Source organism: Oncorhynchus clarkii, chromosome 32, assembly GCF_045791955.1.
Source record: "Oncorhynchus clarkii lewisi isolate Uvic-CL-2024 chromosome 32, UVic_Ocla_1.0, whole genome shotgun sequence".
Lineage (NCBI taxonomy): Eukaryota > Metazoa > Chordata > Actinopteri > Salmoniformes > Salmonidae > Oncorhynchus > Oncorhynchus clarkii.
The window spans coordinates 39996155-40018402 of NC_092178.1; the positions used below are offsets into that span (position 1 = coordinate 39996155).

Below are 22248 nucleotides of genomic sequence, written 5' to 3' on the forward strand. Positions count from 1 at the left end.
AGGGAGTTCAGGGCTGCGCTCACACATCTTGTGAAGACACGAAGAGCCAGGGAGAGACCGAAGGGTATGCCTGACCATGAAAGGTGAACTGTAGAAAATGCCTGTGTTCCAGTAACACAGGAACGTGAAAGTAAGCATCCTTTAAGTCAAGGGACGTGAACCATTAACCTGTGGCTACGGTCTGGAGAACGTGTGAAAGGGGAGAACTTTTAGGAAAACATTGAACCATTTTAAATCCAGAACTGGACTGAAGCTTCCGTCTTTCTTCAGAACCAGGAAATTGGATGAGTAAAAGCCATTTTGCGTGTCGGCCTAGCATCTCTGAAGCTCCGTAAGAAAAGCCGGTCAAGGTGGCACACTGAACAGTGTAGCTGCCCGGGCCTTCTTAAAGAACAGGTTAGCTGCAGGGGCTGTGGCCATCAAGCAGGACAGCGCATAGTCAGGCAGAGCTTTCTTCTGACTCCGTGTGATCAGAGCCTGGGAATGATTCCTCTAACCCATCTTTAGCATTGAGACTGAATGGATCCACAACACTAGTTGGCACCTCCTTCACCATGTTGAGGTGAAGGAGGTTACATCCTGGTAACTGAAGTGGTGGTTGGATGCCCGAGTGGAGAGCAGGTCATCATCATGACTATCTGAGTCGCGCTTCCCTTACCACAGGCAGGATGGCGCAGTAAAAGCAGGGGTAAGAACGGGCCTCAGGCAGTTGCCCAATGCCTAGGCAGGCGGGGCACAGGTCATGATAATCTTCTACTTGTAGTTCAGATCCACAACAGGAGCAGCCATGCATGCCCAGCATCATGGTGATGCAGTGTTCTCTCAGCTCAGAATGTGAAGAAAAGTATTTCTTATGCAATATAGTGACTCATCAAATTAACTAATGTAATAGTAACCGGAGACTGTATACAACAACTACCACAGGGCTGGAGCAGGAGCAGGAGAGATATCATTTTTAAATGTAGGCTTATTTATGCAAAACACGCACGAATGGCTGTCGTTTGGTAAGCCAAGCTAACAAATACACAGCGGCAACTCGGTTGAGTTGGTTAGCTAGCTGACAACACACAGTGGCAGCTAGATTGAGTTGGTAAACTAGGGGAGAGGGATGCCTAGGGGAGGCAATTTGAAGCTGACAACCTTCCTAGAGGTGGATATGTAGGGAAGTGATTTGTTCGAGTTTTAAATAGTCGAAAGATGACTAGTGCCCTGTGGCCTCGATAACGTGCATAGCAGTGTAGGATATCTTGACAAGGTTAGCCCCGGAGTACGGTGGCCATCACACACACTAGCTGGTGGGCTAAGTCAGCACAAGACAAAGAAGCCCGATATTTTCCAATAAAATGGATAGGTAGGGGAGAGCTGTCATACAGCCTTGGAGGGTGAATTTTGCACTCTGACCCACAGGTCACAACCTGTTGATGACAGACTGACAGTACACACAACTCACACAGAGTTTAGCTTACCCTAACGGGACCTGGGAAGATGCAATCTGAAAAAAAAAACAGGAGCAGTCAACTTGTGTGAGACAACTAAGCTAATTTTGCAAGAAGAAATAAGAGACCGTGTGTGGTCCTCCCATGCTATCATGTCACCGGCGTGACTTTGTTGTTATTATTACTCAACCTGCGCAGAGCACGAGGGATATAATTCATACTTTCAACCGTATTGAATGTCTGAAATGAATGAAGTACAAACCATTGTTCGTGAACCCAAGAAAGCAAAGGTAACTGAATTAAATGACAACCGCCCCATAGCATTCACTTCAGTCATCATGAAGAGCATTTTAATATATATTTTTTTTATTTAACCTTTATTTAACTAGGCAAGTCAGTTAATTAAGAACAAAATCTTATTTACAATGACGGGCTACACCGGCCAAATACGGACGACACCGGGCCAATTGGGCGCTGCCCTATTGGACTCCCAATCACGGCCGGCTGTGAGACAGCCTGGATTCAAACCAGGGTGTCTGTAGTGACGCCTCTAGCACTGAGATGTAATGCCTTAGACCGCTGCGCAACTCGGGAGCCCTGAGAGCTTTGAGAGAATAGTTAAGGATCATATCACCTCCACCTTACCTGACACTTTAGACCCACTTCACTTTGCATACCTCCCCAATAGATATACAGACGATGCAATCGTCTATGCAAACTGCACACTGCCTTATCCCATCTGGACAAGAGGAATACCTATGTAAGAATGCTGTTAATTTACAGCTCAGCCTTCAATACCAAAGTACCCTCCTAGCTCATCATTAAGCTTGGGGTCCTGGGTCTGAACTCCGACCTGTGCAAATGGGTCCTGGACTTCCTGACGTTCCGCCCCCAGGTGGTGAATGTAGGAAACAACACCACTACGCTGATCCTCAACACAGGGCCCCACAAGGGTGAATGCACAGCCCCCTCCTGTAATCCCTGTTCACCCATTACTGCGTGGCCACGCACGCCTCCAACTTAGTCATCAAGTTCCTGATTATCAACAATGACAAGACAGCCTACAGGGAGGAGGTGAGGGCCCTGGCCGAGTGGTGCCAGGAAAATAGCCTCTCCCTCAAAGTCAACAAAGCGAAGGAGCTGATCGTGGACTTCAGGAGAGAGCAGAGGGAGCACACCCTTATCCACATCGACAGGACTGCAGTGGAGAAGTTGAAAAGCTTCAAGTTCCTCGATGTACACATCAATGACAATCTAAAATGGTCCACCCACACAGACAGTGTGGTGAAGTCAGCGCAACGGGAGGCTGAAGAATTTCGGCCTGGCCCCTAAGACCCTCACAAACTTTTACAGATGCACCATTGAGAGCATCCTGTTGGGCATCTTGTTGGGCTGTATCCCCACCTGGTATGGCAACTGCACAGCTCTTAACCACAGGGCTCTCCAGAGGGTGGTGCAGTTTGTCCAACTCATTGCCTGCCCTTCAGGACACCGACAGCACCCAATGTCACAGAAAGGACAAACACATCATCAAACACATCATCCACCCGAGCCATCTGCATGTGTGTGTGACCAATGCAATTTGATTTGATTGAACTAGGCAAGAAAGCACCAGGTTAAGTTACAACCAGTATAACTGCTGTTGCAATTAGAGGCCTAGCAAACAACCTCCTATATTATCTTTCCCCATCCACACGTGATGAAACAGAGGAGAGCTGTCTCCCTGGCTGGTGGGCTCCTAAGGCACAGTGGCAACACAATGCCTTGTGAAGTAGCAGATTCTCAGCTGCTACCCTAGGTGGGTGTCTTGGTCTCTGGATCTACATTCTTCTCGTGGTTCAAGGTTATCTTCCTCCATGGCCCATATTGTTTCCCCCGCAGTCTCTCTTAACCTTCAAACTGGAGGGACAAAGCCAAGAGTCTTCTGGACACGAGGGCACATGCAGTGCAGTCAACCCACTCCATGCATTCCTGCTCTCTATCTCTGTTCATAGACCCTCCCTGACAAAACAGATGGACGACTGTAGACATTAGATAAATGTCAAACATGTCTCCCTCCAAGTGTACTCCATTTATAGAATGGCCAAAAGCCATTAAAACCGTGCTACTATTTCTAAAGAAAAGCAATGTGTTCACCCACGAACAGCATAACTCTATTGTGCAAGCCACAGTTCTCATGGAGTTTTGACTCTCATCACCAGCATTGTGCAGATTTAATTTGACACATCTCCTACGTTTCGTTTATAGGCCTATGTGTCAGGCTAAAGTATAATAGCTTTTTTTGACATGGCATACAATGTGTAGTTCACACTTTCTGACGAAACATTTTCTTTTAAGTTCCTTCTAATTGTATTGGGGGAAATGAAGCTTGCTGCATTTTTAGACTTAGACTAGTTGAGATTAGTGTGTTTCTCTCATAACACTTCCATTTTAATTTAGCTCATGTGTTCTTCTGATGTTTCAAAGCAGTCTGAGATTCTACTCTCATGTTTAATCTCACTTTGTCAACGCTATTATCTGTACTCTACTTTGGTGTGCAGAGCAGAGGTCTCTGAATTAGTCAGAAAACAGAAACTTTAGACACCATCAATCACCGGAGTGAGTTCTGTGAAAGTACTATTTGGAATGTTTGGAAAGCGCTACAGAATCAGATTTGTTTCACAACTGCTGCAGCTTCTATGGGTAAAAATGACACAATACAGTTTGATAAACATTATTTGGTAAACTTCAATATTGCATTGACAAAACAGCATTCATAAATATTGGCTATAATTACTATTACCTATAAAATGCATTGAACATGATTAATTATGAAATAATTAAGTAGGTATGGTTTTGTGTCTGTTCAGATTTGAGGGGGAGAATATTGTAGTGGGGTAATATTTGATATGTCTATATTATATTTACCTCACATGTGACCTGTGATAAGACTACGCAATTAGCCTATTAAAATGTTTATCTGACTATGGAGACTATAGTTGTGGCACAGTAATAGGCAATCAAGAAATGTCTGTGAAAGGAATTCTAAATACAAGTGTATTTAATTACTTTGTAAAATAAATAGATTCACATAGAAGGCATACAGCTTAAGTTACAAAGCATTACAAGGCATTATTCTAAGCATGATCAGAGAAAGAGAGAGCGAGAGAGAGAGACAAAGAAACCATGACTTGAGCCATGGCCCATATCTCATGGGATAGGGAGAGAAAGAAGGAAGAGAGAGATACTGCAGTATCTTACCACATCAGTTCAGAAACAACAACAAAAAGAAAGAGACAAGGAATCTAGACCCTTTTATAACATTTTGGTTCTTTGGATTCAAAATCTGAGTTTTTGACCAATAGCATTACTGTAAAGTTAACCTCCAATCAAATATCAAACCTACAGACCTGTAGGCTATAGGCCTATTAAGGAATCCTCAAGGTTTTGTTCACCTGAAGTAGAGAACGTCATGATGAGCTGTAGACCACACTATATACTGAGAGAGTTTTAATTTATATTTTTTGTAGCTGTCTATTTACAACCACAAACCAATGCAGGCATTAAGAACGCACTCAACAAGCTGTGTAAGGCCATAAGCAAACAAGAGAATGCTCAACCAGAAGCGATGCTTCTAGTGGCCGAGGACTTTCATGCAGGCAAACTTAAATCCGTTTGACCTCATTTCTATCAGCATGTCACATGTGCAACTAAAGGGGGAAAAAAACTCTACACCACCTTTACTCCACACACAGAGACGTGTACAAAGCTCTCCCTCGCCCTCCATTTGGCAAAACTGACCATTAATTTATCCACCTGATTCCTGCTTACAAGCAAAAACTCAAGCAGGAAGTACCAGTAATTTGTTCAATACAGAAGTGGTCAGATTACGCAGATGTTAAGCTACAGGGATATGTTCCGGGATTCATCTAATGGCATTTTGGAGTATACCACATCAGTCACCGGCTTCATCAATAAGTGCATCAACGACGTCGTACCCACAGTGAATGTGCGTACATATCCCAACCAGAAGCCATGATCCGCACTGAGCTATGGGCTAGAGCTGCTGCTTGCTAGGAGTGGGAAACTAATGAGATACTTCATAAGAAATCCCGCTTTGCCCTCCGACGAACCATCAAACAGGCAAAGCGTCAATACAGGACTAAGATTGAATCCTACTACATGAGCTCTCATACACGTCAGATGTGGCAGGGCTTGCAAACTATTACGGATTACAAAGGTAAACCCAGTCAGTCACGAGCTGCCCAGTGACGCAAGCCCACCAGATGAGCTAAATGCCTTTTATGCTCTCTTCGAGGCAAGCAACACTGAAGCATGCATGAGAGCACCAGCTGTTCCATCCATGCTTTCCGTAGCCATAGACGATGTGAGTAAAAACTTTAAACAGGTCATCATCATTCACAAGGCCGCAGAGCGAGACAGATTACCAGGACACGTACTCAGAGCATGCACTGACCAATGGCAAGTGTCTTCACTGACATTTTCAACCTCTCCCTGACTGAGTCTGTAATACCTACATGTTTCAAGCAGACCACCATAGTACCTGTGCCCACAAAGCTAAGGCAACCTGCCTAAATGGCTACCGCCCTGTAGCATGCATGTCTGTAGAAATTAAGTGCTTTGAAAGGCTGGTCATGGCTCATTGCAACACCATCATCCAAGAAACCCTAGACCCACTACAATTTGCGTACCGCCCTAAAAGATCCACACTGCCCTTTCCCACCTGGACAAAAGGAACACCTATTTGAGATTGCTGTTCATTGACTACAGCTCAACGTTCACACTATAGTGCCATCAAAGCTCTTACTAAGCTAAGGACCCTGGGACTGAACACATCCCTCTGCAACTGGATCCTGGACTTCCTGACGGGCCGCCCCCAGGTGGTAAGGGTAGGCAACAACACATCTGCCAAAGCTGATCCTCAACACGGGGGCCTGTCATTCCAAATAATGTCCCCCGGCCAAATATAGTGTCCCGCTCTGCATCACAATGGGATTCGATAAACTATAAACTAAACGTCCTAATGATTAGAATTTTGGAGATCATTACTGCCTAAATGACATTCTTTTCATCATCAATTTTGCTGTTTGAACATGTTTTGTTTAGCTAATAAAATGAAAACAATAATTCAAACTACTTTTGGGTACCTTGTTAACATTACAACATGAAATCCAAGCCTTAAACTTCTACTTTTAAACTCGGACAAAACAGAGATGCTTGTTCTAGGTCCCAAGAAACAAAGAGATCTTCTGTTGAATCTGACAGTTAATCTTAATGGTTGTACAGTCGTCTCAAATAAAACTGTGAAGGACCTCGGCATTACTCTGGACCCTGATCTCTCTTTTGACGAACATATCAAGACTGTTCGTCTTGATACATACCTACACATACGCTACGGTCACAAGACGCAGGCCTCCTAATTGTCCCTAGAATTTCTAAGCAAACAGCTGGAGGCAGGGCTTTCTCCTATAGAGCTCCATTTTTATGGAATGGTCTGCCTACCCATGTGAGAGATGCAAACTTGGGCTCAACCTTTAAGTCTTTACTGAAGACTTATCTCTTCAGTGGGTCATATGATTGAGTGTAGTCTGGCCCAGGAGTGTGAAGGTGAACGGAAAGGCTCTGGAGCAACAAACCGCCCTTGCTGTCTCTGCCTGGCCGGTTCCCCTCTTTCCACTGGGATTCTCTGCCTCTAACCCTATTACAGGGGCTGAGTCACTGGCTTACTGGTGCTCTTTCTTGCCGTCCCTAGGAGGGGTGCGTCACTTGAGTGGGTTGAGTCACTAATGTGATCTTCCTGTCTGGGTTGGCGCCCCCCCTTGGGTTGTGCCGTGGCGGAGATCTTTGTGGGCTATACTCAGCCTTGTCTCAGGATGGTAAGTTGGTGGTTGAAGATATCCCTCTAGTGGTGTGGGGCTGTGCTTTGGCAAAGTGGGTGGGGTTATATCCTTCCTGTTTTGCCCTGTCTGGGGGTATCATCGGATGGGGCCACAGTGTCTCCTGACCCCTCCTGTCTCAGCCTCCACTAGGGTCAGTTTGTTATATCTGGAGTACTTCTCCTGTCTTATCCGGTGTCCTGTGTGAATTTAAGTATGCTCTCTCTAATTCTCTCTTTCTCTCTTTCTGTAACGGTTTTCCTGTTGTGAAGGAGAAGCGGACCAAATTGCGGCGTGGTGGTTACTCATGTTTAATGAAAAAACGATAAACACGAACACTACAAAACAATAAATGTGGAAAACCAAAAAACAGTCCTATCTGGTGCAAACACAGAGACAAGAACAATCACCCACAAACACACAGTGAAACCCAGGCTACCTAAGTATGATTCTCAATCAGAGACAACTAATGACACCTGCCTCTGATTGAGAACCATACTAGGCCGACACATAGAAATACCCAAATCATAGAAAAACAAACATAGACTGCCCACCCAACTCGCGCCCTGACCATACTAAATAAATACAAAACAAAGGAAATAAAGGTCAGAACGTGACACTTTCTTTCACTCTCTCGGAGGACCTGATCTCTAGGACCATGCCTCAGGACTACCTGGTATGATGACTCCTTGCTGTCCCCAGTCCACCTGGCCGTGCTGCTGCTCCAGTTTCAACTGTTCTACCTGCGGCTATGGAATCCTGACCTGTTCACCGGACGTGCTGCCTGTCCCAGACCTGCTGTTTTCAACTCTCTAGAGACAGCAGGAGTGGTAGAGATACTCTTAATGATCGGCTATGAAAAGCCAACTGACATTTACTCCTGAGGTGCTGACTTGCTGCAACCTCGACAACTACTGTGATTATTATTATTTGACCATGCTGGTCATTTATGAACATTTGAACATCTTGGCCATGTTCTGTTATAATCTCCACCCGGCACAGCCAGAAGAGGACTGGCCACCCCTCATAGCCTGGTTCCTCTCTAAGTTTCTTCCTAGGTTTTGGCCTTTCTAGGGAGTTTTTTTCCCCTAGCCACCGTGCTTCTACACCTGTATTGCCTGCTGTTTGGGGTTTTAGGCTGGGTTTCTGTACAGAACTTTGAGATATCAGCTGATGTACGAAGGGCTATATAAATATATTTAATTTTATTTGATTTAAACATTTCTAATTTTGGGAAATGGCAAAGAAAACGTGTAATCTGCTTGACACATTAAAGTTACTTACCTTACAGATCACGAAGTCAGCTAATTCCCAATCCATTCATATGCAAATCCATTTGATTCATGCACTGGCTTGTCTCGCTGTCATGTTTTTAGTTTAACCTGCCCTTCGCTTATCTAAACTGAAATAATATAATTTCAGAAGTCCTCTATTATGATAATTTTTTCCTATCTTGCATAGCACATTAGTACACCCTTGTGGTTGAATATATACAGTACCAGTCAAAAGTTTGGACACACCGACTGATTCAAGAGTTTTTATTTGTAGAATTATAGTGAAGACATCAAAACTATGAAATAACACATATGGAATCATGTAGTAACCAAACAAAAACGTGTTAAACAAATCAAAATATATTTTATATTTGAGATTCTTCAAATAGCCAGCCTTTGCCTTGATGACTGCTTTGCACATTCTTGGCATTCTCTCAACCAGCTTCATGAAGAATGCTTTCCCATCAGTCTTGAATGAGATCCCACATATGCTGAGAACTTGTTGGCTGCTTTTCTTTCACTCTGCGGTCCAACTCATCCCAAACCATCTCAATTGGGTTGAGGTCAGGTGATTGTGGAAGCCAGTTCAACATGATGTAGCACTCCACCACTCTCCTTCTTGGTAGTAGCCCTTGCACAGCCTGTAGGTGTGTTGGGTCATTGTCCTGTTGAAAAACAAATTATAGTCGCACTAAGCGCAAACCAGGTGGGATGCGTATCGCTGCAGAATGCTGTGGCAGCCATGCTGGTTAAGGGTGTTTTAAATTCTAAATAAATCGTTGACAGTGTCACCAGCAAAGCCCCCCCACACCATCACACTTCCTGCTCCATGCTTCACATTGGGAACCACACATGCTATCTTCTGTATACTACCCCTACCATGTCACAACACAACTGATTGGCTCAAACTCTTTGAGGAAAGAAATTACACAAATGAACTTTTAAGAATTCACACCTGTTAATTGATATGCATTCCAGGTGACTACTTCCTGAAGCTGGTTGAGAGAATGCCAAGAGTGTGCAAAGCTGTCATCAAGGATAAAGGGTGGCTGCTTTGAAGAATCTAACATCTAAAATATATATACTTTTTTGGTAACTACATGATTCCATATGTGTTTTTTCATAGTTTTGATGTCTTCACTATTATTCTACAAAGTAGAAAATAGTAAAAATAAATATTAGATGTGTCCAAACTATTCTATAATACAATAATTAATAATGTGGAACAAATAAATACCATCAAAGTATACCTTACAATTTACAATAATGAATACCTTGTGAAACAGCTATGAAAACCTATCTGATTTTAATAAATAAACATTTGTATTTTTGTGACACAGGCTTGTCATTCATTTATTTTCACAGATTTTTTTTTTTTTTTGTTTAGTTTTTTTTTTGTCAGTGGTTGTCAACAGGCAGCTAGTCTCAGAAGGGGGACTTGAAGAGGGAGACTACGAAGTCCATGCACTGCTGCTCTCTTTGTTCTGTGTTTGCAGTGCTAGTGTTTTTAGTTCATCTGTGTATATTATGTGCCCAGTACGATACGGTTAGCAAATGTTTTTAGTAGATAATGAATGACATGACATTAACAGATTTAGATGGTTTGATGAGATGGAGGGGATGGAATGAGTGGGCAGATTGTTGGGCAATCAGACGTCACTAGATGCAGAATTTCATCTGGAGAGACAGGAGAGAGGATGAGGAAAGAGGCAAAATCAAGAGACAGGTGCTGCGGCAAGTTCTTCCTGTGTCCTCGAAAGGCAGCCACTCTCAGTCAGGGGTGGTGGGATGGAAAAGCAAGCAATGGATACTTTATTTTCAATAACATTGGCTTGGTTTAGTTGGAAGCCCTCTCACCACGTCAAGGTACAGGCCAATTTAATTAAGGCCTCTATAACCCCCTACTCTGTTTTTTTAGTGTTTGAGCTGATGGGGCTTGAATAAGCATAGCAATATGGTGATGACTCAACCCTGCTGTGTAATGGACTCCCGGACACTCCTGCCATATTACGTACACAAATGTAGACCCTCCAGATATGCAAACACTAACTATAAACCAATATCCAATTCCATACCAAACCTGGGCAAAATTTTTATTTGGACACAAAAGATTAATGGCTAGGGAGAAGGACCATTAATGAACTGGGCAACTGAACAGTCAATTTAACATTTTACTTGTGTAACGTGCACTGGGAGTCGGGAAGCAAGTAAAGGGAGTGAATCATTTAATAAATAAATGGAACATAATACAAAACAAGAAAAGCACACAGACATAAATCTGAAACAGAGTCAATAACGCCTGGGGAAGGAATCAAAGGGAGTGACATATACAGTGGGGCAAAAAAAGTATTTAGTCAGCCACCATTTGTGCAAGTTCTCCCACTTAAAAAGATGAGAGAGGCCTGTAATTCATCATAGGTATCATAGGTACACTTCAACTATGACAGACAAAATGAGCAGAAAAAAATCCAGAAAATCACATTGTAGGATTTTTTATGAATTTATTTGCAAATTATGGTGGAAAATAAGTATTTGGTCACCTACAAACAAGCAAGATTTCTGGCTCTCACAGACCTGTAACTTCTTCTTTAAGAGGCTCCTCTAACCTCCACTCGTTACCTGTATTAATGGCACCTGTTTGAACTTGTTATCAGTATAAAAGACACCTGTCCACAACCTCAAACAGTCACACTCCAAACTCCTCTATGGCCAAGACTAAAGAGCTGTCCACGGACACCAGAAACAAAATTGTAGACCTGCACGGGGCTGGGAAGACTGAATCTGCAATAGGTAAGCAGCTTGGATTCAAGAAATCAACTGTGGGAGCAATTATTAGGAAATGGAAGACATACAAGACCACTGATAACCTCCCTCGATCAGGGGCTCCACGCAAGATCTCACCCCGTGGGGTCAAAATGATCCCACTTTTTAAGTGGGAAAACTTGCACAATTGGTGGTTGACTAAATACTTTTTTGCCCCACTGTATAGGGAAGGTAATCAGGCAGGTGATGAAGTCCAGGTGAGTCTGATGAGGCTGGTGCGCGTAACAATGGTGACAGGTGTGCGTAATAATGAGCAGCCTGGTGACCTGGTGATAGGGAGTACAAGTGACAACTTGCAATGAATACATTTAATATGCAAATGTATACATTTACAGCCAATTCGAGCAAGTTTCAAATATTTACCAGCAAACAAATGGAAAAATATACAATTATTTACATGCTTGTAAACGTTACTTTACAATACAAGACAGTTATGTACTATATACCTACCAACCAACTTATACTCACAGCCAATGTCTGCAAGAAAACACATCTTTATATAAATTAAAAACAACATTACAACAGGTTATTAAGGTTATTTATAATAACATACAATTCACAACAGGATGCAATGTAGTAAAATACCTACCTTCTTGCGGTGGGGAGCCGGCCAAGCAGTGAAAACAAGGGTGGGGAAAACAGACAAAACAGATGACGGACGATGGACACGATGGACAGAAATTCACTCACATTGACGACATGAGACAAACAAGACACATGAAAATTCTAAGTAAATTTGCACTGCTGTCTTTCTCTTTCGCTCTCTCTCTCCCTGTCTTTCACTCTCTTCCCACCTCTCTCTCTGCCTCTGTCACTTTCTTTCTCACTTCCTTCCTCTCTCTCTTTCTGTACTGGTCTCTCTGTCTATCTAGCAAAGACTAGGTTCCATTTGGTTCCATTTGATCAAATCATTAATACAAGTTGATTGCCATAGCTCAGAAATATCTGTTGCTTGCATATTCGACATCACGTAAAGTACGTATTCGTTATATATCGAGGAATATAATATAATAAACGCTAACTTAATCCAAAGAATCCGTAAGATCAAGTCGGAAGTCACCATTTACTACACTTCCAAAATCCTAATGATAGAGCACGTTGGGGTCACCATTTACTGTAGTGGGGTAATATTTGATATGTGTATATTGTATGTACCTTACATGCGACCTGTGATAAGACTATTTAATTAGCCTATTAAAATGTTTATCTGACTCCATAAATATACAGTGCCTTGCGAAAGTATTCGGCCCCCTTGAACTTTGCGACCTTTTGCCACATTTCAGGCTTCAAACATAAAGATATAAAACTGTATTTTTTTGTGAAGAATCAACAACAAGTGGGACACAATCATGAAGTGGAACGACATTTATTGGATATTTCAAACTTTTTTAACAAATCAAAAACTGAAAAATTGGGCGTGCAAAATTATTCAGCCCCTTTACTTTCAGTGCAGCAAACTCTCTCCAGAAGTTCAGTGAGGATCTCTGAATGATCCAATGTTGACCTAAATGACTAATGATGATAAATACAATCCACCTGTGTGTAATCAAGTCTCCGTATAAATGCACCTGCACTGTGATAGTCTCAGAGGTCCGTTAAAAGCGCAGAGAGCATCATGAAGAACAAGGAACACACCAGGCAGGTCCGAGATACTGTTGTGAAGAAGTTTAAAGCCGGATTTGGATACAAAAATATTTCCCAAGCTTTAAACATCCCAAGGAGCACTGTGCAAGCGATAATATTGAAATGGAAGGAGTATCAGACCACTGCAAATCTACCAAGACCTGGCCGTCCCTCTAAACTTTCAGCTCATACAAGGAGAAGACTGATCAGAGATGCAGCCAAGAGGCCCATGATCACTCTGGATGAACTGCAGAGATCTACAGCTGAGGTGGGAGACTCTGTCCATAGGACAACAATCAGTCGTATATTGCACAAATCTGGCCTTTATGGAAGAGTGGCAAGAAGAAAGACATTTCTTAAAGATATCCATAAAAAGCCACCTGGGAGACACACCAAACATGTGGAAGAAGGTGCTCTGGTCAGATGAAACCAAAATTGAACTTTTTGGCAACAATGCAAAACGTTATGTTTGGCGTGAAAGCAACACAGCTCATCCCTCTGAACATACCATCCCCACTGTCAAACATGGTGGTGGCAGCATCATGGTTTGGGCCTGCTTTTCTTCAGCAGGGACAGGGAAGATGGTTAAAATTGATGGGAAGACGGATGGAGCCAAATACAGGACCATTCTGGAAGAAAACCTGATGGAGTCTGCAAAAAACCTGAGACTGGGACGGAGATTTGTCTTCCAACAAGACAATGATCCAAAACATAAAGCAAAATCTACAATGGAATGGTTCAAAAATAAACATATCCAGGTGTTAGAATGGCCAAGTCAAAGTCCAGACCTGAATCCAATCGAGAATCTGTGGAAAGAACTGAAAACTGCTGTTCACAAATGCTCTCCATCCAACCTCACTGAGCTCGAGCTGTTTTGCAAGGAGGAATGGGAAAAAATGTCAGTCTCTCGATGTGCAAAACTGATAGAGACATACCCCAAGCGACTTACAGCTGTAATCGCAGCAAAAGGTGGCGCTACAAAGTATTAACTTAAGGGGGCTGAATAATTTTGCACGCCCAATTTTTCAGTTTTTGATTTGTTAAAAAAGTTTGAAATATCCAATAAATGTCGTTCCACTTCATGATTGTGTCCCACTTGTTGTTGATTCTTCACAAAAAAATACAGTTTTATATCTTTATGTTTGAAGCCTGAAATGTGGCAAAAGGTCGCAAAGTTCAAGGGGGCCGAATACTTTCGCAAGGCACTGTAATTAAAACATGCAAGGCTATAGTTGAGTTACAGTAATAGGCAATCAGCAAATGTCTGAGAATGGAATTCTAAATAGAATAGTATTTAATTACTTTGTAAAATGAATGGATTCACATACAAGGCGTAAAGCATAAGCTACAAAGCATTAACAAGCTTTACAAGGCATTATTCTAAGCATGGTAGAGAGAGCGAGAGAGAGAGAGACAGAGAGAGAGAGAGAGAGAGATAGAGAGAGGAAGGAACCATGGGAGAAACAGAAAGAAAGAACCACAGCAGTTTAGGAACAAAATACATATAAGACCCTTTTAAAACATCTGAGTTGTTTACCAATAGCATTACTGTGAAGTTAACCTCCAATCAGATATCAGACCTACTGACCTGTAAAGACAACAGAACCTCTGCTACCTAGAAGCGTGACATTGGGGGTTGGAAAGATAATGAGGCATTCCTCAAACAACACAGAAGAATCCTTGCATACAGTTTTTAAGAAGAGTTTCTTTGGAGGCTGCCCTACAATATCATATTAACAGTAATGGAGGTCAAAGCTCTTTCCATGGCTGACCATAACATTTGTGTAGTTATTATTTCTCTTTAAAATAGTTTGTTTTAATATGTTTCCATATGTTTGAACATTTGTTAGCTTTTGGGTGTTTCCTTTTCTAGTCAACTCTGTATGGAAAACAGGGCTAATTTAAATCCTATTTCAATATAATCTATCAAAAAGATAAATGGGGTCCATTTCAACAATGAGTTCACAGTGCTGGAGACTGTTACTCATCAGGGCCCTAGTTCAGCCTCATACATAACCCTTGTTGTTCCTCAGACTTGGTGAGGCATATGGGGGAGGGGAGAGAACAATGGCTGGCCCATGCAGAGGGCGGTAGTGACTGACTCTGCAGGCACTGAGGGACCAAAGAATGCCTGGAGTCAAGCCAGCACCATGGATGCTACTGTGGTCGCCTACCCCCACCTTACCCGCATCATCTCCCATGGTGCATTGGAGCATGGGGACGACACCTTCAAACACTGCCCATCCAACGTCAGACGGATAGAAAAGTAACATAGATAGAGGAGCAACAGCAGAGAGTTTACAGAGTTGGTTTGGATTGTTTGCAAGAAGTCTTACTCCCAGATACAGAGCATTCAACCCCACCCAACCTAACCATCGTCCAGCATGACCACAGCGAGTAGCTCAGGGCAAAGCTCATTTGGACTGAGCAGGAGGAAGAAGGCCCCTGGTCTGATGGATCAGATTAGCACTTTCTTTGGAGGCGACAAAAAGAAAGGGAGCAAGGTGAGCATCTGGAGTTACCAACTGACATAACCAATTGCCTCACAAAGACTCTTCCAGTCTATAGAGGTCTAAGATGACAATGGTAAGGATGCATCTGTCCAGTTTTTGTGTTGAAGTCTGCGGACAAGAAAGAGATTCTTTGAAAATGTGTGATTTACTAATTGTGCAGAACTAAAATACTTGTAGAGCTAGAATACCTGATGTAATGTAATAATCTCAGATAATTGGTTAAATGTAATTTATATTCTAGAGCTAATGTGTTGTGAAATCTATTGTGAAATGTAATATAATTTTTGTAAAATTGTATATAACTGACTTAATTTTTCTGGACCCCAGGAAGAGTAGCTAATGCTATGGCTGCTATGTTGAGGAATATTTTTAGGCTAGCTATAGAACCGCTAAAGATAACAGGAATTCGCTTTGATGAACAGGAATACATTTAATTTATTTTCTCTTTAAGAGAGTAGCATTCACGAGCCAAAAGTGGTCCCCGAAAATGGTGTACTACGTCACGTACACTGAGTATACAAGGTGAATGCAGATGAAAGCTAGGATCCCTTTTTAATGTCACTTGTTAAACCCACTTCAATCCACGTATTTGAACGGGAGCAGACAGGTTAAATAATTATTTTTTAGTATTGAGACAATTGATTGTGTGCCATTCAGAAGGTGAATGGGCAAGACAAAAGATTCAAGTGCCTCGGAATGGGGTATGGTAGTAGGTGCTAGGTTCATTGGTTTGTGTCAAGAACTGCAATGCTGCTAGGTTTTTCATGCTCAACAGTTTTCTGTGTGTATCAAGATACATTCAGTCAACTTGACACAACTGTGGGAAGCTTTGGAGTCAACATGGGCCAGCATCCCCGTGGAACGCTTTCGACACCTTGTAGAGTCTGTGCCTCAACGAATTAAGGCTGTTCTGAGGGAAAAAGGGGGGGTACAACCCCATATTAGGAAGGTGTTCCTAATGTTTGGTTTACTCAGTTTAGGTGCAGGTACAGTATGTGCACCACGCCATTGCTCTCTCTCTATCTCGCTCTGTTGTATGTGCATCTTGCTAGCTGTCACTCAAATGGGGAGGGGCTAAAGCTCATTGACTGGAACCTGAATTGCTAGGGGACTGGCCCACATGGGGGAAAATGGCGCCGCACAGCTTCCAGTAAACAGTCACTTTCAAACTAGGGATTTCGTGGCTAATTGAGGTACAACAGTAATTCTGATCGTAGATTATGCATGTATGAACTACATATTGACACATCCAGCCCAGAGTTTAAAAGAGTAAAAATAAATACTTACTAGTTGCCAAAGTTCCAAAGCATGTCTTTAATGTTTTTACCAATGTAGAAAAATCAGTGCCTTACCTCATAAAATATATTTGCAGTTAGAGTTCCTCAAATTATTGAAATAGTTAGAATCAACAGTCAGTTTTAGGGGCAGCTCTCAGGGGAACTTGTGGGAAGATCTTGGATAGTTGGTGTTTGTATTTGAAATACAACTACTGCATAGTTTATTTTAATTCATAAAACTTTGACCACCATTGGTTTAGCTGTACAGATTTGATAGCAAACAGAATATCAAATGTGATCTGTCTGCATTAGGCACCAGGTGGTCCTCTGCGGGTTATAAGGTTGAATGTTTTTTCCTAATGCTGAGCATGTCGATCAAACACCCCCAAATGATTCTGAGCTCCACCTTTAGCTTATTTTCTCTAGAGTTTATCGCAACCAAATCTAAGGAAGGGGGCACGTTGCAGAGTGATGGCAGGTCAACAACAGCTTATCCCTGGTGATATGCATTTGTTTGTAATGTTTTATCAATATATATGCATTTTAGACCAGAAAATTTGAGCATTTTCCCATTGAAGACATACTGAAAGAATATCCTGTCTTCTACTCTGCTCTGTGCTTGTGTTAAACACTTACAGATATGAGAATGTAAATGAACATAATGCCGTAGTTTGTGTTACAGATGTAGGATCTTAATTTGACCAGTATTGTCGTAGCAAAATAATCCTGCACCAACAAGATTTGAACATTTAGCCAATAATGTTTCTTGATTGGCAGTTAGGCTGGACAAAAGTAGGCTACAAAGTGCAATACTGTTAATATAAACGTGAGTTAGTACGGGTTTTCAGAAATGTATCTAAATCACGAAGCTCATCTGCATTTCCTGCAGTGTAGGAACATTTGCAGCAACAAAAGAGTGATCAAATTAAGATCCTACGTCTGTAGTTATGATCTGCATACATCTAAAAAAAAAGGGAGGATTCTCGAATTCCGGCTGAATTTTCTTGCTGTAGTAAAGTTGTACTTCTAGATAGGTTCATTGTTTGCCAATTTCTTGGAAATCTGAATTTCTTTCTGCCCAATTATAGTTTTTAGAATAGTTTCTTTATACAGGTTTTGAGCATCTTCCATTGAAGTGCAATCCTCCAGTCAGACAGCTTTAAAAAAACAACTCCTAATCACCTTCATGAGGGAGGATTTGGTTATGCAACCCTTTTTGTACTCATCTGTATGCATTTAATTTAATTTCTAATTCCATTGAGCAGACAATGTAAGAATACTAACTAGGTGAACTAAGATGCATAACATTAAATCAAATCAAATTTTATTTGTCACATGCGCTGAATCATACCACCTCCCCCTTACAAGCCCTTAACCAACAATGCAGTTTTAAGAAAAATAGGTGTTAAAGTAAAAAATAGATAGGTAACAAATGACAAATAAAATTAACAAATTATTATTATGAAGAGATACAGAGCATAGTATCTGTTCAGAAAGTCACCTCAGGTTGAAAACGGTATTTCAAATACATATCAAGATGTTTATGGAGTAGATTAACATGTGCTCTATAACCATGTAGACATTTCATTGAGCCTGAATGTCCAACGGTAGCAGTAAGACATCAGTGAGTTTTTGACTCATGTTTATAACTTTAGGGGTCCTTCCGGGGTCATGCCACTTCCCCCAAGCCAGCCCCTCGACGTCGGGCTAATGAGAATGCTGTAATGCATTTCTTCAGGAGCTTGAGCGTGAGTATTTTAGGATTGAATACCTCACTGCATTTGTATCTGTTATAACATGTATTTGATTAGTTATATAAACAATTGTAAAGTTGAAAAAGTAGTTATTTAATACAAGACAAGTTGTGTCTCTAGGTCTGCACCGTTGCTTGAAAATCTTGAAAAAAATACAGTTTTTTAAAATCAAATTCTGGTGTTGCAAAGGATTTGACCAATTAGCCAATGTCTTCATGTAACCATCTTTGAACTCATAGAATAGGACCTCATCATTTGTTGTGTTCTGTAGCCTCAGGCGACATCCTCTCCCCATCCCAAGTCCAGGGTGAGTTTCATTTCCTCATTTTGTATTATTTTTGTATTTACTGTGGTTACAGTTTCTTTAGGCCTCTGTCAAGAAAACAATGTTAATTAGCTTTTAAACTGTCCTTGCTTTTTACATTGCATGACTTACATCTCTTCATGGGCCTGTGCAAGTTGGGTAGCTAGACTTTCAGCAGTCATAGTAACAGGCGCTGCTCCAGTAGGCCTTCATGAATCTTCCTGATCCTCTCTTTCTCTTTCATGTCTAGTGGAGGAAGGTGTTGGGCTTGGTAGGTCATTCAAACTCAGTCCTAAACCCCCCAAACACTGCTGACTTTACATCCCTGTGCGTAATAATGACATCTCAATGTCTCCCTCTGTCTGAAGACGTTCTCTAATGTCGTTCTGTGACCGTCTTGATATGTTGTTCTTCCCTTTTACTTAACTCTTACTCTCCCAGCTCTGCATCCTTTCCCTTGTGTGATTCTTCAAGACAGTTAACATCAAAAATATATATATTTCCATACATAGCTTGAATTGAATTTTGCTAAGTACAAACATTGTTTACGTGAAATGTTACTATTCTTACTCTGATGGAAAATGTCAACGTTGAACGCCGTTCTCCTGGAAAAGTAGCTTAGACTACAGTGCCATTATATTTCATTGTGTTTCTGACGATTCAATTCAGTCACTGCTTCTGGATGACTTTGACACTCCTCAACTATTTCTGAACCACAACCGTTAAGGACTCAGGGACCCCTATATACAAAAGTTCCACCTTTCCTTTCCTTACCAGTCTGAGACTATTTCCTCTCTGCCCCCTCCTCTGTTCATAGTGACTCACTAATCTTCCTGCATTTGTGTGTTTCTTCATTCAACTCCTCTGTGTCCATAGAGTGAGCTGTCCAGTGTGTAAGAGTTGAAATGTGCTCTTCACCAGTTCTCTGTGTTATGTGTGTTCTGAAGTAATGCATGCCTTTGACTTCCATCTTTCCCCCTAAAGGGCGCTGTAATGCTGGTCGTTCTTTATTTATCTCTCTACCTGTCTAATTCACAGCATTCTTTTACACTAATAGATAACTGAATGAAGCCAATTCATTTGGATAGCAACATGACATTTCTAGATTTAATGCAAACGAGAATTGTAGTATTATAACATTTATACCCATTGTATTTATCAAAATATTTTCAAACTCAACATAACTACTAGTTCGACACCATTTTGGTGTCCTCTCTCCCTACTTCATCTAATAAGAACTGAGCACTGATAAGGTTTCAGGTCCAGCCATGTTCCTTGTGTTTATAAAGCATTTTGTTCTAGGCCACGCCACCGCGTGCTGATGCCACAAAGTCACCTCACAGACGCCGCAGAGACCAAGGAACACTGTCCAAAATCTTCAACCTGGTGAGACATCCTGACTTTTGTGTCGCAAGTTTATCTTGTCACTACACAGTTACACTGTCTAAAGATGCACCTGATAAACATTGTTTTCTTGTTTTTTTTACCTCTCAAAACAACAGTGGTGATATCATGAATCAGTGAGTAAATTAGAGTTGTAACCTAGCCATATCCATCCTGAATCATCATTCATACATACATAAAATCCCCAAAAAGCTAATTACATTGAGATGTATTTGCCATCATAATAAGCTAACAAATATGCATCAGCAATTAATTAAATGAAAAAAGCATATATATTTAAGGTTGGGTTCCACTTGATATACGTTCCTATACATTTACATAGTAGTTACAGTGTAATCACAGTGTAGGAACACATTGTTATAAACAGGTATAACAGTAAGCAAACAGATATGTAAGTGCACTGTAATTACACTATTTGGCTAGGCAATTTTCATGTAAATATATGGGTATTAGGGAAATGAATTACAAACTGTGTATTTTGCTTTTTCAGTTTTGCTTTTTCATGCTTTTTCAGTTTAATCTCTATTGCATCACTCTTTTTATTGATGTCTTTATACCTACCTCATACCTACCTCCCTTTCCCGAGAGTATGTACTAATTAAGAATCCCTGAAAATGTGACATTTGACAATCATATAAATACAAATAACAATTTAAAACCCCAATCTTATCTCATGGAAAATATAAATACTTATTTCCATCTAATACAGAGACACTCCAGTCAAACCATGACAAGCACTTTTAAACTCTTTATTTCCTCCTTTGGTTGTATATAATTTATTATTCAGATGTCAATCATCTAATGTATTACTTCTACTTCCCTCTGTCTACAGGAGACCAAGTCCCGCCCTCCTCCCAAACGCTGGAGCACCATCTTCTGAGCTGTCTTTAGATCCAACAGAGAGGGAAAAGGATGAAGAGAAATAATATATCCATTTGAAAAACTCATAACAACCCTCGACAACATTAACACACTAACACCAGCCAGTCTCCTTTGTTTGTACATAGTGACACAATCTTGGCACCTAATATTTAGCCTGCTGGGATCACAATATGCAGTCTTTGAGTTCATCAATAGCCTTATAATCTTAGCTCTAAGGGAAAGTTCTTGTTTAGATGTATTTTTCATAGCTTTCAGATTTTTAGGGTAATGCTTCAAAATGATTCTACTGTAACATTTGGCTCAAAGGGCTATTCACCTCATCCTAGCACCGTGTTCTAATGACGCTAGTGTCTGCTATCAATGAGTTGTTGTTCATGTTATGTGTTTTTCTATTTGTCTGCATTTTGTATCTGTTCTTCTATGCATAAAAATATGCTTTATATTCCCCTTTGCTGCTTTTAGGAGCTCACACAAAACGGTGTTTTGTTTTGTATGTTGCCATTGATGTGAAATCTAGTCTGATTAAGTGTTTGTGGGTCTTGTTATGCATGCAATAGTAAAACTTGTCTTGTGAAAAGTATTTCATGAATGCAGTGTTTTTGCATTTGAAAATGTAATGGGAAAAATACCTGTACAAATTATAAACTAACATTATGTAATATTCTATTGTAATATAACAACAATTACATTTGATTAGTTTAGTCATATTACGAAAATCTTGGTTAACTTATGCACTTAAATAATCAATGTTGTGTACTGTTATGTTGTCCATGCCTAATAAAACAACAACAAACAAATGCCCTTCCAAACTGCACTGTTAAACCTTTTCAAAACTGTTTAAGAGGACTTCTTAGGGAACGGCGTCCCGCCAACAGGACAATTGTAAATCATGCAGCGCCTTGTGTCAAGATCGCAGATTTTAAAGAAACAACAAATGTCGGTACATATAAGTGTCTTATACAGTTGAAGTCGGAAGTTTACATACACCTTAGCCAAATACATTTAAACTACATTTTTCACAATTCCTGACATTTAATCCTAGTAAAATTCCGTGTCTTAGGTCAGTTAGGATCACCACTTTA

The 22248-nt window shown here is 41.0% G+C and overlaps 1 protein-coding gene across 4 annotated transcripts; it reads left to right on the forward strand.

Annotated features, from left to right (window-relative positions):
* The first annotated feature begins 15238 nt into the window (after window positions 1–15238).
* Window positions 15239–21963, forward strand: LOC139392208 (myelin basic protein-like). Of its 4 annotated transcripts, XM_071140012.1 has the most exons (7): window positions 15259–15536; window positions 18478–18570; window positions 18848–18883; window positions 19131–19151; window positions 20183–20266; window positions 20383–20400; window positions 21117–21963. In XM_071140012.1, exons 1-6 carry the CDS (start codon window positions 15417–15419, stop codon window positions 20386–20388), a joined length of 360 nt encoding a protein of 119 aa, XP_070996113.1. In that variant the 5' UTR covers window positions 15259–15416; the 3' UTR covers window positions 20389–20400; window positions 21117–21963. The 4 variants fall into 4 exon arrangements, with proteins under 4 accessions (XP_070996111.1, XP_070996113.1, XP_070996114.1 ...); XM_071140010.1 differs by lacking the exon at window positions 20383–20400 and having other exon boundaries at window positions 15239–15536; XM_071140013.1 differs by lacking the exon at window positions 19131–19151.
* Window positions 21964–22248: the final 285 nt, after the last annotated feature.